At 36.0% G+C, this 16,403-nt stretch overlaps 1 protein-coding gene across 4 annotated transcripts in view; it reads right to left on the bottom strand.

The window, feature by feature from the left end:
- Positions 1–55: 55 nt before the first annotated feature.
- Positions 56–16,403, bottom strand: part of sez6b (seizure related 6 homolog b) — a 182,803-nt gene continuing 166,455 nt past the window's right edge. For 3 of the 4 annotated variants that reach the window (XM_058745539.1, XM_058745541.1, XM_058745542.1), the window contains exons 10-18: positions 12,674–12,870; positions 10,347–10,541; positions 8,724–8,915; positions 7,258–7,452; positions 7,022–7,060; positions 6,821–6,929; positions 6,223–6,322; positions 2,725–2,838; positions 56–2,559 (exon numbers count right to left, since the gene is read on the bottom strand). In XM_058745539.1, coding sequence (XP_058601522.1) covers positions 2,761–2,838; positions 6,223–6,322; positions 6,821–6,929; positions 7,022–7,060; positions 7,258–7,452; positions 8,724–8,915; positions 10,347–10,541; positions 12,674–12,870 — 1,105 coding nt within the window. In that variant the 3' untranslated portion in view covers positions 56–2,559; positions 2,725–2,760. Of the gene's footprint in view, positions 2,560–2,724; positions 3,593–6,222; positions 6,323–6,820; positions 6,930–7,021; positions 7,061–7,257; positions 7,453–8,723; positions 8,916–10,346; positions 10,542–12,673; positions 12,871–16,403 lie in introns of those variants that run through there. The other variant, XM_058745540.1, reaches the window with a different exon arrangement.

Here is a 16,403-nt window from a genome sequence, read left to right as displayed (position 1 = left end):
AGCACAGCGAAAAAGTTTGTGAAGAACGAGTAAAAACACACAGTCTGATGGAATATCATTTTTAATTGAAGACGCTATGACAATGTTGTGGTAAATAATTACAGTACAGTACAACGAAGTAAAAATATATCATTTTGGACCATGATAATCCTAAACAGCCAAGTCCCTTGCAACTTTTAAGACAGATTCCTTCTGTGAGCGATTTAATGAATCCTTCAAAAAATAATTAAAATGAAATAATAATAATAATAAAATAAAAAAACTCAAACTGCACAGTTTTTATACTTGTAATGTCTGTTACAGCACTTATCATATTACTTAACTGCTCATGCTGTATTCCTCATTGATAAGTTGCTTTGGGTAATTTAATATGAATGTAACGCCTGTAACTATATCAGAGTTATTGATGTTGCTCTGAACAAATGTACTAGAGTTCCTTGACTTCCAGTAAATGTTGTTTCTTAGGTTCCCAAACTCTGTTGTTTAGTTGGAGACAGTGAAACACTGAAACATACACTCAAGATGCAAGTCTGGCATGTGACCAATTGTGATGTTTTTGGCAGCTTTTGCTAATTACATTGAAATGACAATATTTCAGTCAGTACAGACAACATTCATATGGGGACCAAGTACATAACTGTTTCAGATGATCCATATAATTGATATTAACAGACAGTGTGAAATGATGAACAAATATCTATTCTATAATAGATAAACCTCATATATACATACATTTAAGCCATATCTAATACAAATTTTATGTACATTCTTAGATATTTATATATTAAGAGTGCCTGCTGAAAGAGTACAGTCAGTTGTTATTTTGTTCCATAATATGTATAAAAACATACAAAAATAAACGGAAACCAAAAAATCAGAGCCAATTGATCAGTGAAGGAGGGATGATTTACAAGAACTTTATGTACATAGATTCTTACTTTTGGCTAAATCAACCAAAGCTGAAATTTAACACAGATAAAGATTACTTCCCCAGCAGACTTTTGTTTGACTGTACACACAGGCAAGTCATAAGCAAGGTTAACATAAAGGCTTGAGTCCACCCCAATGAAACAGGGACCCACTTCACATTACTGGATACAAGATGTACCAGTTTCCATGCAAAATACTACACTTCATGAAACTGGCAGATGTTATTTGAAGGTTTATAATCACAGCTTTTGTAAGTAACACATTTCATTTTCATGGCGTGGAAAATTAAAATAATAAAAAACTGTAAACCATGCATATGTTTAATTGTTCAATGGTTGCTGAGTTTTACATAATTGTTTTAAAGAATGTTTATTTTTCCCTGCATGGAGGTGTTCAGCTGTGAAATGTTATGATTACATTTGTGACTAGTTCATTTGGATAATAACTCCAGATACAATAAAAGTTTGGAGTCAGTCAGATTTTTTTAAAATAAATTAATATATTTATTCAGAAAGGATGCATTAAACAGCTCAAAAGTAAAAGTAACAATACTTTTACATTGTGGGAAAATTCTATTGCAAATAAATGCTGTTCTTTTGAACATTTTATTCGTCATAGAATCCTGAAAAACAATTATCAGGCTTTCCACAATATATGAGCAGCTCAACTGTTTTTAGCATCGATAATAATAAGAAAGAAAGTTTCTTGAGTATCTGATCAGCATATTAGAATGATTTCTGAAAGATCAAGTGACACTGAAGATTGGAGCAATGAATGCTGAAAACGGATGCTGAAAAAAAGCTTTACCATCACAGGAATAAATTAAATGTTAAAATATATTCAACTAGAAAATGCAATAAAATTTTACAATATTACTGTTTTTAATGTATTTTTCAAAAAAATAAATGCAGTCTTGGTAAGCATTAAAAGTCTTCTTTTAAAAACATGAAAAAAAAAACGTACAAACTCCAAACTTTTAAATGGTAGTTTGTCATTGCTATGGAAACCCATTTCTGCCTGAAAATTAACAGGTCATTGCAACTTTATTTGTATTTTGTTCAATTGCTTTATATTTCAATGTGAATTTATATAATTTTGTTTATATTTCACAACTGCAACTATTTCCTGTACTTGTGATTTATTTAAATCTCACAATGTAACTTTACATGTGAATTTTTTTGGAGAGGGAGGGGGAAGGAGGGGTTGTGAGTGCAAAAGTGCGACACTTAAAAAAACAAATAAATGAAAAAAATATTTTTAGAGAGACATCAATCACCTAAATAACAGACTCCCCTATTATGTCTTTTTTTTAAATTTATTTATTTTTTGAATTCCTTAATTTGGCTCAATTACGGGTAAAAACTGTACAAGCAATTCTGCTAGGCCATGGCTATTGAAGCTCTACAAAAATAATATCATGTTGTCCACACTCTTCGCTTGCGGAAAGTCCTCAGAAGCAAGGTGATATTTACAACAGATGGGAAAAGATGAGAAGGTAGGTGAGATTAACAGCAGAGTTGGCTACACAAGATGTGAAAGGAACTGAGAGATCTTCCACAAGGCAGAGAAAGGCTTGCGGTCCTCCGTGTTAAAACAAGCTTAAATGGAGACTTCGTATTCTCTCGTGTCCTGCAGAACAAACAAACAAAAACACATCAAATATAATACATTTAACATTTATATGCATATATAATGATTTCATTTTGTGAGGGATTGCAAAACCAATGCTGGCTGCAAACACAATATGAAAGAGAAATGCTAAAGATGGAGACGCCCTACACCAGAAGTTCAAACCTTCTCGGCCTTGTCCATGTGATGCTATTCCATTGATCAACTCTCCTTACAGGCTCTTTCTTTACAACAGAATCCTAGAGAGTACCTCTGGTGGCTGCTTTGAATCATAGGTCTCTGTACAAATCAAAAATACCATGCAACTTAAGCATGAAAAAACGTAAAAATAATAATCAGCAATGGAAACATAATGGAAGTCTGAGGAAAAACTATCAGGCTACTTTGCTGGGAAAACAATGTGTGATTTATGAAGTGATATTGTGATGTTTTCACAAATAGACACAATGGAGATTATTAAATGAGTATTTAAAAGCCTTCTGATGTTTATGAAAAACAAACAGCATGCTAAATCAATAACGCATATGAAAACAAACCTGAAATTAAATATCCAAAATGTAATATTGATCGGCTATGTTTTTTGTAATTGCAGTCTTTTGTAAACCCAGACTTGTTGTTATCTTCACACCCAAAAGAGATGCTTGTGTTTGCATCATCTTCACATAATGCTAGTACATCACTTCAGGGCATTAGTGCAAGAAAAACCGGCACACATACATGCACAAACACATACAGCACACAGACACTCATCTGGCCAGCCACACACATTTATGTACAGTCAAACGCAGACTTTGCTCTGGGGGCCAGAAACTGTTATCGAGCGGTTTAGTATATGCAGGGAGTCAGTGCTGCTGGGACTGTGTTATGAGTGCTACGCCACACAGAGAGGGATAGATCTGGAGGGACACTAAGCACAGCACATAAGAGGTGCGAATAACCTGCAGTCTGTAATGCATGCTAGATGCAGGAGGCTGGGGGAAAAGAGCATGTATCATTGTAAAAGTATTGACAGTCAAAATCTCACCTCATTGTTCTTCAGGGATGCAGACAGTGAGAGAGGAAAGAAAGTACAAATGTAAGTGATTGAGCAAGTTCATGCATGTCAAAAAGTGTCAGATCATTTTTTTCTGAATTAAAGTGATAGTTCACCTAAAAAAATTATTACTCACTCTCATGTCGTTCCAAACCTGTATGACTTTCTTTTTTCCCATCCCAGATGTCAGAAATTTAGGGTTGGTGAGACTTTTTTCTTTTCTTTTTCTCTTATACTCACAAAGACTGCATTTAATACATTAACACTGTGAAATATTATTTCAATTTAAAACAACTGTTTTCTATTTTTAATGCTGATTTGCTTAGCTTTTCTAATTATCTCAATTTCCAAAATTCAAATTTTCTAAAGCTCTCAGAAAGCTCTCGGATTTCATCAAAAATATCTCAATTTGTGTTCTGAAGATGAACAATGGTCTTATGGGTTTGGAGCAACATGACGAGGGTGAGTAATTAATGACAGAATTTTCATTTTTGGGTGAACTATCCCTTTAGTAATATTTTTTGTGAAATAAATGTTTTTTTCCAGGATTCTTTGATGAATAGAAAGTTTAAAAGAACATCAATTATGAGAAACAGAAATCTTTCGCAACATTATAAAAGTCTTTACTGTCACTTTTGATCAATTTAATGCATCCTTGATGAATAAAAGTATTAAGTTCCTAAAAAAAAATCTTACTGAACCCAAAATTTTGAATGGTATTGTAGCTGAAAACAAATGAGACTTTTCACTTTTCTCTCTTTTGACACTATTGAACAGTATATTGTCATAATACCTGTATTACAGAGTCATACAAACTCTGTTCTTTGCTCTCTATATAAATGATCTTCATTTGGCATGTCCTGGTATTAATATACAAATGTATGCGGATGATACTGTAATCTATTTACATGGTAATAGTTTCACACAAGTTGCAAATGACCTTACAAATTTCATAGTTAATGTGTCGGCATGGCTAAAAGAGAATTGCTTGCAACTAAATGTTTCCAAAACAGTATGTATGTTTTTTTCTAAGTCAAATAGTTTTACTAAAGAGCCGGATGTTTATGTGTCAGGGCTGAGGCTGCAGGTAGTGTCCCAATATAAATACCTTGGAATACTGATTGATTCTAAACTTACATTTAAAGCTCAGGTTAAAAAGGTTTGTAAGCAGGTTAAATTCAATCTCTATAATTTTAGGTTTATATGAGATTATATGTCATTTGAGGCAGCTAAGATGTATATGCATTCTATGGTTATTCCTCACATGACTTACTGTTTAACGACTTGGTCTCAGGCGAGTTTAATGACTCTAAAACCATTACGTACACTTAAAGTTCTTGACAAGAAACCAGTACATTTTCATCATTGTTCAATATTGCTGAGTTGGGAAAACATGATTAAGTATGCAAATACATGCTTGATGTATAAGGTCATTTATGGTTTAACTTCTCCCCCTCTTAATCAGTTAGTCAACGTTAGAACAACTGTTCATCGTTCTACAAGAGGTGCATTGAGAGGAGACTGTATTATACCACTTAGACGGAGTAAGTTTAGTCAATCTGCATTTTCTGTTAAAGCTGCACGAGAATGGAACACTATTCTGACAACCATAAGAGATCTAGATACATATGAGGTATTCAGGCTTCAATTAATGAAATGGTTAATTAGTACTCAGTTATGTAAACATTAGAATTATATATTGGTGGCTGTCCTTTTTATTTTTGATTGTGTTATGTATTTGTTTTTATTATTCTATTCTATTGATTGTTCTTATTAATATATTGTTTAATGGATTGTGCTATGTAATTGTTAAATTGTCAACTATTATGTATTCTAATCACATCTTTTTAGGGTGACTTGTAACATCTGTCCAGGGACTACAGATGAAAAATAGCCTTCGGCTAATTCTGGTACATTTAGAGAAATGTTTTATTAATGTACAATGTCCCTGTTAACTAAACAAAATAAATAAATTAAAAATTAAATAAACTAGTTTCATGATGCCTTTTATGATACTTTTACAGTATTTATTTATTTTTTTAATTTAACAGCAATGGTCCCCTTCCATTTGGGAGATTGTGCTAAATGTCTCTCTTTTGTGCTCCACGAAAGAAAGAAAAAGTCACACATGGGTTCGGAGTGACATGGAAGTAAGTAAATGATGATAGAATTTTAATCTGAACATGAAATACCTTTTTTTAGCTGAATGAATGTGAATATATTGAACAATGAGAGCAGGTGAAGCAGAGGTGGCTGGTGATATGCTAATAGACTACACAATAATAAGGTTAAATGTGTCACTTCCTCTGGTGTTCTGGCCCAGTGATAAAACCGTGTGATCGCTAATGATGAAATGATGAGGGCGTGGCTCCGTGCACCACTTCATTTCAACTCCAGAATGGCACTTTACAGCTAATTAGATAACAGAAATGAACCCACAATATGGCAACGCAGATGGCGTTCAAAGTGCAGATGTGCACCTGTAAGACTGAACACATGAGTACCTCTCAGTGCTGCCATGAAATATCACTACAAATGGATACGATGGGTGGGAATAGGTTTCTATTACAAGTGAGGAGGTGGTTGTTGCGGATGAATGTAGCCTGTTGGTGAGCACATGCTTTACTTACTGCAGTCTCGTAGATGGGGTTTTCAAAAGCTGACTCTCCTCTGATGTGATCGTATTGTGGTGATGTGGACATGGAGAGACGTAGAGACTTGCCTTGCACTCTGAGAACAAACATATGACAACAATTCATTTGACTTGCAATGGTCTGACCCACAGGAGAGACATTTGAACTAAACTATAACCAGAATTGGACTGTCACACAAACAACGTACAAATTTCAACCACATGGAATCTGCAAACAAATGATATTGTGAAATATTATTATATCTTAAAATAACCATTTTCTATTTGAATATATTTTAAAATGTATTTTATTCCTGTGAATTTTCAGCATCATTACTCCAGTCTTCAGTGTCACATTATCATTTAGAAATCATTTTAATATGCTGATTTCCTGCACAAGAAGTATTTCTTATTATTGTCAATGCTGAAAACAGTTGTGCTGCTTAATAGTTTTTGTAGAAATGGATACATTTTTTCCAGGATTTTTTGATGAAAAGAAAGATCAAAAGAACAACATTTATCAAAAATAAAAATCTTGATGCATCCTTGGTAAATAAAGTAAGAATTTATTTAAAAAAAAAAAAAAAAAAACTTACCTTGAAAAGTAGAAATATATTGACATGATGATAATTATGATTACGGCCACTGGGATAAAAATGGAAACAGCCACACTGGCTCCCTCCATACTGAAGTCTGCACTGGCCACTGATTTGGGACAAAGTATAGCAAATACATAAAATAAGTTAAGCTGTATACCTGTGAAGACAAATTTATGTACATTTCTAAGATGTTCTTACCATCCAGTCTGTGCTCATCTATGTACTCCAGTGTTACCGCTGGGAAAAAAGCGAGAGCTTTTAACAAATGAGAAAATGTTGCTTGTCACACCAATTATTAAAAACAAACACTCCCTACCCTGAAGAGAAACAACATATCAATAGTTAAACATCCACTGCAGACAGGAAAGAGACCTTATGTGAATGATATAGTATGCAGATCACACATCATGAACACTGCAAAACACACAGACTACCTTTGCACAACGGGGGTGGATGGCTCCATTTGGAAGGATGCCCGGGGACACAGCGGAGAACAGGCTCACCCTGGAGTTCATACCCACTCATGCAGGAGAAGCGCACAGTTTCTCCAGCCTGATACACATGCTTCTCCGAGCTCTGAATGGTATAGGGAGGAGTGCCGGGGTTCCTACACGGCTCATATGAATCAGCTATATAACACAGATATATACACACATCCATAAATATGGATTAGGTAATTGTATACTAACTACCTCTGAAAATAAAATGAAAACAAAGCAAAACAAAACAAAAGAAAAATAAAACAAATACAAATACAGATTAGTTAGTTCTAAACTACTACTTTCTTTAAACAGAGTGAGACTTTGTAAAGTAAAGAAAACTAAATAAAACAAACAAAAAAACAAACAAACAATTTTGTTTGTTCTACATTACTACTTCTGAAAATAGAATGAGGCTTGGTAAACAAATAAAAAACAAAAACAAATAAAATAAAATAAAAACTAACCAAACAACCAAAAAAAAAAAAAAATAAAATAAAAACTTTTCCTTTAAATATAATTAGACTTTGTAAACAAAAGAAAACAAAACCAACCAAAAAAGAAAGAAAAGAAAACAAATATGGATTTGTTATTTATAAACTATTACTAGAATGAAACATCGAAAACAAAAAAACCAACCAATCACAAAACAAGCATGGATTAGTTAGTGATATACTACTGCTTTTGTGAATAGAATGAAACCTGGTCATCAAAAGAAAAACTCAAACCAAAAAAAAAATTTTTGGAACTAATATGCATTTCTTTTTGTTATTACACATTCCCCCGGTTTCACAGAAAAGGCTTAAGCTACTCCCAGACTGAAATACATGTTTGAGCTGTCTCAACTGAAAATATCTTGCTCTGACATATCTTAAAATAGTAGTCGTGGCCTAATGGTTAGGGAGTCGGGCTTGTAACCTGAAGGTTGCAGGTTTGATTCTCGCGCCAGCAGGAATTGAAGGTGGGGATTGTGAATGAACAGCACTCTCTCCACCTTCCATACCATGACTAAGGTGCCCTTGAGCAAGGCACCGAACCCCTAATTGCTCCCCGGGCGCTGGAGCAATAGCTGCCCACTCCTCTGTGTGTGTGTGTGTGTGTGTGTGTGCATTTGTTCACTACTCACTGCTGTGTGTGTGCACTTGGATGGGATAAATGCAGAGCACTAATTTTGAGTATGGGTCACCATACTTGACAATACCTCACTAACTAATTAACTAATTTAACTAAGGCCTAGTCATGTCTTAAGCTAAGCCCCGTTTGTGAAACCGGGCCATTATGTCTGTAAATAGAATGAACAAATTTAGAAAAAACGTACAGTAAAGTAAAATAAACATTATTAAACGTGCACTCTGTGGGTTCTTCACCACTATGCGTTTGTATCTGAAGGTGTATATTTGTGAATAAAATCATGTTCTCACGAATGCATTTGGGCAGTTTCTCGCTCCATTTGGGGCCGGTGGAGTCACGGTGGTAGCAGGAGAGCAGGCTGTTTCCTGACAGCGAGTAGCCTTTGTTACAGATGTACTGGACAGTAGAACCCACAATGAGACGCGGGCCTGACATCACCCTGCGACTGTGCTCCACCGTGCCTGGGTCTGGGCATGACAGGACTGGCAAAAATAGCAACAGGTCACAGAGTTTATTGTTTATATTGAAACAATATTGCAGCTTTCTTTAGTTGAGTTTGGAGTTTGGTATATTCAGTACTGTATATCATAGATCTATGATACATGACTTTGTATATCAATAATAATTATTTTAATAGTTTTGTAATGTAAGCATAATAAAATATGTAAATACATTAATATGGCACTATATTATGAGTCGCAATTAAAATATTACATTATATATTGCAATATTCAAGAACTATTTCCCTGTTATATTGTAGTTCTTATTTTCACCTGAGGGTGGCACCAATGACTTACATACAAATATTTGTTGAGCAAACAATGCTGTTGTATCAGAATTGTTATTTCTAATTCACACAGTTTTTACATCTTTTACATATTAGCTCCTTTTTACATTACTATTATGCATTAAAATATCAATATACAATACATTTTATCAGTATGCTTTCTGGTTTCTCTGTTCTTCACATTTCACATCATACTTGTGGTTGTGCCAGGGGCCACTGCTCATCTCATCCAGAAAGTATGAGACACGAAGAACATGTGACTTTGATCTCAGGGCAGTGTACGGACACACGGTGCAGTATAATAAAAAGATTACTTCGCTCCAGCCTGCCCAGCTGCAAACCCAATTCTCTCCTCAGCAGTAGAGGGGCAGGAAAAGGGGACGGGAGAGGCGACTGAGTTAATGATGTTTGCGTGGCGGGTGAGAAGCTTTGAACCGGATAACGGTCCCCGCTGCTTTTGGCCTGCTGTTGCTGCTACTGTTTTTGTCAGGGACAGTGGCAGAACCTGGACCCCGGGGTCATTCGGTCTCCTGTCTGCTGATACTTGAAACGATGAATGTCTGCAGACGTCCTGGGAGCCTGCAGTATTATGCACTCACACAGAGCGAGACTGAGCAACACAATAGCCAGGTGACAAGATTTAATTTCAAGCACCGGAGTGACTTTGGCTAGTTGCAGAGCTGCCCTGATTTGAAATTTGTCGATGAAACACTCGGTGCATCAGCGGGACACCATCGTGGTCTCACCAGGGAGTGGAGAGCGAAATAAAAATTCTTGCTAAATCACAAAAATCACTTAAGGTGGTAGCAAAGAGAGGAAGATCCACTGAGACTGTGAAGCGAAACGACACCTACTTCATCCGTGAAGTCGCCCTCGAAAGAAAAGTGAGTGATTACCCACAAAGCCCTCCTTCACTCTTTGCCTGTCCTTGAATGGGACCAAGTTGCAGAGGCGAACAGGCACTTGTGAAATTCCCCCCTCAAATGGAATTCAAAAGCTCATCTAGTTTCGGAGCACAGGATTGCTCTTGATCAATAGGCAGTGCGTGTTGGTTTGGAAGTGGGGTGAAAATGGATTTTAGAGAGAGTGGTTATCATCATGAGTGTGTGTGTGTGTGTGTTTTCACCTCTTTCACAGCTAGGCAAGTCTCCACTCCAGGTCAGGTCCCACTGACACATGAGCATTTCGGTGCCCACCACCTCAAAGCCTGGGTAACACTGATAGGTCACCACCGTGCCGTGCACCAGGTCAGGGTGAGATGTGGTCTTCCAGCCGTTGGAGATCTCCGGAAGCTCTGGACAGGTGTCATTACGGGGAACCTCTGCAAAGATGAACATTTTATCACTCTGTGGTTGGTCTTTCATGACTTAATCTTGCTGCATCAATGTTTTCCTCAGATATGTCTCCTAAAATACCCCAGGACAAATTGAATCAAATCAGACAATGAATGTTTGCATAACAGATTATTTGGTTTGGTTGGGAGAAGTATTTGAGATCATATGACAATCCTTCACTTTTGATTGTAAACTTTGGCATTTTAGTTTCTTTTAGTTTTTAGTTTCTTAATTCATTTTTAGCTTCTTCATTTTAAATCTTAAAGGAATAGTTCACCCAAAAGTGAACATTCTGACATCATTTATTCATCCCATGTTTTTGCAAAACTGTATGACTTTTTCATCAATACAATGAAAATCAATGGTCTCCAAAATGCCTTAGTTACCAATTTTCTTCAAAGTATATATATATTTTTTTTTTTTTTTTTTTTTTTTGCAGAAGAAAGAAAGTCATAGAGGTTTGGAATGACTTGTGGATGAATAATTATTGACAGAATTTAAATTTTTGAGTGAACTAACCCTTTAAGATTTTCAGAAGCGGTCTTAACATTGCACTTATATTTGCTAACAAGCCAAAGTTTGCAATCAAAAGTCAGAGATTATCATGTGATCTCAAATATTTCTCATCAAATTCTCCCAAACCAAATTAAATTAAGCAGATTTGAGATTTTTTCTCCATTTAATCTGACTGCTTTCTAAGAGGAAAGACTGAGACATCTGTGAGACATCTTTCATCTCATTTAATCTTATAATGTCTGAAAGATATCAATTGTTAGTGCACTCAAAAATCAATACTCATTATTTACTCATCCTCAAAATTTCATCTTTAGAACACAAAAGAAGTTATTTTGAAAAATGTTGCAGGGTTGTTGTTGTTTTTTTTGCAAACAATGGAAGTCACTGGAGCTCAATGTTGTTTTTTGGACCCTACTTTCATTATATGGACAAAAACAGTTAAAACATTCTTCAATATATCTCCTTTTGACTTCCACTGAAAAAGAAATTCATTCAGGTTTGGAACAACATGAGAGTGTGCAAATGACAGAATGTGTGTCTATCTGTTTAATCAAAGGTCTCCTTTTCTTTCCATTTAATCTCACTATTCTATATGGGGAAACACTTGAGACATCTTTGAGTTCTCACTCGTTATTTTCTTTCCTGTGAAGTGAGACTCAATTATTCTGATTAGTAGAGCAAGAGCGAGAGAAAGAGAGACAGAATGTTCAATAATGCTTGCAAACAATTTCTTTGTTTCTCACTGTGTCCCTGAACAAACCACAGGTGTTGTGTCTAATGACTGATAAATCAAATGCTAGGAATCAGCTTGGCTGTGATTAACAATTTGAATAGAGCAGCACAAGACAGCTGGCAGGCATTTTGCTGATGTCCATTCTTAGCATGGCAGAGCTGGGGAGGGCACGGCACCCGGCAAATGCGGCTAATGAGTACAAACATGCACTGTAATTGTTAGCGCCTCTGCAAGGCCAAATCCCAGCACCTGCAGGAGCTGCCGGAGGAATCTTTCCTCTGTTCTGCGTGAATGAAATGGAAAAATAGTCCATTTCAGTCCGCTCTATGAATCATCTGCATTCCTCCACCCTCCAAATAGAACTTATTATATTTTATCTGATGCTGTACAATAGTCAGCCACCAAGAGAAGCTGATGGAATGACCTTCACTTCATCCTCAGGAAAGGTGAGGACTAAACCAGTTGTGGCTCTCGCTCTTATAACCTTTATCTCTCTTTCGTCTCTTGACCACCTTTTCATCAAACCGAGACTGGCAATCCCTGTGGAATCTCAAATAAATCTCATAAGTAGATAATTAATGAGCTTCATCCAAGTGCATTTAGATGTTTGGGATGGGTAAGATTTTTTTTCCCTCAAAAATACAGTAAAAAATCCTAATACTTTTTTTTTTTTAGGATTCTCTGATGAACAGAAAGTTCAAAAGAATGGCATTTATTTGAAATAGAAACGTTTTGCAACAATATAAATGTCTTTGCTGTCACTTTTGATTAATTTAATGCATTCTTGCTGAATAAAAGTATTAAAGAAATCTTCCGGTTGGTTAACTTTTGAATGGAAAATCCAGCAGAAGTGGTTAAATAGGTCATTACCGAAAAAGTGCACCACAAAACCGTTGTTGTAGCCGTAGATGTTGGTAGCAGGGTCCGACTGGAACTGGATGGTCACATCAGCCATGGAGGTGTAGAGTTTGAAGCGAGGACGGGAACCGCTGTACTGGCCCAGTATCTTTGCAGTCAGGTCATCTCCATCGTAAAATGTCAGCAGGTCGTTCTTTCCCATGTGGAGACTGTTAGCAGATAATATACAACAGGTCAATCCCAGACTAATCCTCTATCTCAGATGTTCAGGTCTCACCTCAAAGCAATACCAGGGGCCCTGACAGATTCCTGACCTTGTTACTCTAGTTCTAGTTCTAGTTCTTATTTTCTGGCCTTACCGCTTTTCTTTGCCCCTGCTGCAAATGAAATCTTTTCTGCTGTTTAATGTTTTCCCACTGCTTTTGTTAAGCATTTTTGTGCATAGTTTCAATAGCAGTGCAATCACAAACCACATTCATCTCACTCAGACTATAAAGAGCAAATGATTCAGCAGCGGGGGAAACAACTCCTCCTATCTCATGTTTGGAAATAGCTGGAAAATCAGTTTCCTGATATTCAGGAGCCAGAAAGAGAGAACATTTGGCAGCTTCCCTGTGGCAAATTCAAGAGAATCTCCATCACGGACATGCTTTGAATTTTGTTGTGAAATTATTATAGATTTGACATTTTATAAAAAAAAAAAACCTTTATAACCATTTTAAATGACTATTTTTCCAATTATGAACTTATTAGGGTTAAACTTATACACATCCACATCCTACACATCATCACATGTAAGTTAAATTAAGAGGAGAATAAAACACTAAAAACTTTCTTTCATTTTTACAATTGAAAACACAGGACAGAAACTTAAAACATTTGTATTACAGGTACAATAAACATACATTACTGTTCAAAAGTTATACTGAAAATACAGTGAAGATAAAATACAGTAATTGTTTTATTACAATTTAAAAATACATGCTTTCTATTAATTAATTCTAATAGAATATAATGCATTCCTGTGATGGCAATAAAATAACATTCTAAAAGGCAATTCAATTTAATGTTGAAAACAGAACTTCAGAATACTTTCAGAATTATATTATGAACAAAAAGTTCAAAAGTGCTTTATAAATGTCTTTACTTTCACTTTATTAATCAATTTAATGCATACTTGCTGAACAAAAGTATCAAATTCTTTAAAAATCAATTAAATAAAAAATAGTACTCATCTCAAAATTTGAACAGTAGTTTATATATTTAATGGAAATATTAGAAGGAATTTTCCATAGTCACTATAACTGTCTCTCCCATCTTTCAGTTTTATAAAAGCAGAAAGTTTCATTTTTTATACCAGAGGGGAATCCACGCCTATTGCTCAAAAGCCTGGGGAATATATGACCTTCAGAACACTTTGTAATGCCTTGAAGATGCCTGACAGCCTTACACAAAGGTGACAAAAACCCCAGTCTACAAAAGAAATGTCAATGAAAGCTTTACCTTGACTGCTGCAGAAATAATCAGCCTAAACTACAAAATACAGACATATTGAGGTATATTACAGCATACATCTCTCTATTTCTACGTGAAAGTGATCTGTAACTGTGGCTGACGTCCACTAAACCCAGACAGTCTGGCCAGTCACTGGTGGAGGGAGTGTGATTCACTCAGGCAGGGAGGCGGCATACACACTCTATCTTGTCACTAATTAATCACAAGTGGGCAGTAATGGAAGTCATTACTGAGGAGAGGGGAATAATTAATCATCTCCGTTCTGCTGCAGCACGAGGCAGAATGGTTACATTCAAGCAAAATGAAGACAGGATGTTTAAATTATGGCTTACACGCGTGCGTGCGCGCACACATACACCTACTGTTACATATGGATGGAATGTATATTATTCAACTGTCAACGGCCCTCTAGTACTGTATGCAGGAAAATCCGTGTATGCATTTCCACCGGGAGACACGTTTAAACCAGAAGAGCCTCTGACCCGCTCTGAGGACCGGAGAGAGTGAAACTGTGTCAGCCCTTATTGGATTTGTTGTGATAAAGTTAAACAAGCCTTTGCGTAGCCGCGCACCGTATCTGCCGAGAAAATCAATCATGCTTTCCATTTGCTGGCAGTAATTTCATTTTGTTTAATCACAAAAACAGGCTCAGCTTGACTTGGCCGACAACACAGCCGCCATCAGAATGCATTAAACTCTCATATAGGGCTCGCCGACACGTCGTCCTCTGCTCAGCCCAACGAAAGGGAAGTGACAAATGCTGGCTTTTTGAAAAAAGAAATGTCAATCGTGACATTCTCTGCATCTCAGACATGGGTAAAATACGGTTCTGCTGGTGAAAGCCGTGAAGATGCATTTGATTCTGTTTGCTTGAGAGATAAATGGGAGCATTTTGTGGTGGATTTTGCATCTGGCATTTCTTTGGAAAACTAATACATTATGATCCATCATCTGTCACGCAAACCGAGCCTATCTGTACCTATCTGTAATTTACAGGGATGACAGGCCACAACTGAGAACAACTGTTTTCATGCGTCAGAGTGAACAAATTCTGAAGTGGCGCGCAGAAGCCTGTCTTCCTTTCTCTGCTCCATGTCTGCTTAGTGGAGAATCATCTACCTGAATGATTGCCCTGCTGGAAAAAACACAATTTCCAATCAAATCCCTTTTGCCGAGGGCTGGGCACGATGGGCCTGTGCTCGACATACCAACAACAGCTTTGCGCCCAGGGCACAGTAACCCTGCGTGTCCTTGAAACGTACAGTTATTTAAAGTAAAGCTAAATAAAAAAAAGTTGCACAGATGTGCAACACATTTTTAAATTCAAATAGTATTTAATGAACTATTAAAATGCAATAAAATAAATTTATTTGATCAAAAATACAGTAAAAACTGTATTATTATTATATAACAGTAATTATATATATATATATATATATATATACACACACACACACACACACACATTTTAGTGTTTATTTTGTTAACGAAAACTCTAACGAAAAATGTTCGTTGACAAGCTTTTTTCCCATAACTAAAACAAGACAATGACTGATCAATAAACGATAACTGTGACTATATCAAAATGCAGTATCATTGACGATAAAAGATGAAACAAAAATCTCTTTTTAGATTTGTCGAAAAAAGGAGACAAAATATTATTGCAGACTGCTGTACATGCCTCTACTATGCGAGCTTTCATGTGTGTGGTTGCCAGATATCAAGAGTTCAAAACCCTAACTCAGAGCTTCTCTGTTAAAAGGATACATTTTCTGCTTGGTGTTTTGCTTATTTTTTGCAATCTGGCAACCATGTGCACACATCTTGATATTCATTACGGAAGCCCCTACAATGATCTGAAAACACAGACAAGCAAGTAAGCTGCAGTTTACCGATCTCCGTGTGAGATGTTCGGTGTTATTCAGCCTGTTTGTGTTCTATCATGAGATCTCGATTATTTTGTTTGCGATTGCACTTACTCAAACACTTGCTTTAATAGAGAAACATTACTGCAATTTGGAATTATTGAAATTGCTATTAGGAATGTATAATATTTTTTGTTCGCTTTTACCAGTTTTCATAGTGTATATCTAAGTCTCTGATATTAATTTATAAATTAAATAGCATATCATAAATCAGTACACTAGATGAGTTAAAATAAACCATGTGTATGAGGTCCATTCTGTTGGTTTATGCTTATTGGTGAAAGTGCAATACCTGAAATGTA

This window comes from Onychostoma macrolepis, chromosome 15 (genome assembly GCF_012432095.1).
Source record: "Onychostoma macrolepis isolate SWU-2019 chromosome 15, ASM1243209v1, whole genome shotgun sequence".
Classification (NCBI taxonomy): Eukaryota; Metazoa; Chordata; class Actinopteri; order Cypriniformes; family Cyprinidae; genus Onychostoma; species Onychostoma macrolepis.
This window is presented reverse-complemented; position numbering and strand designations above follow the sequence as displayed.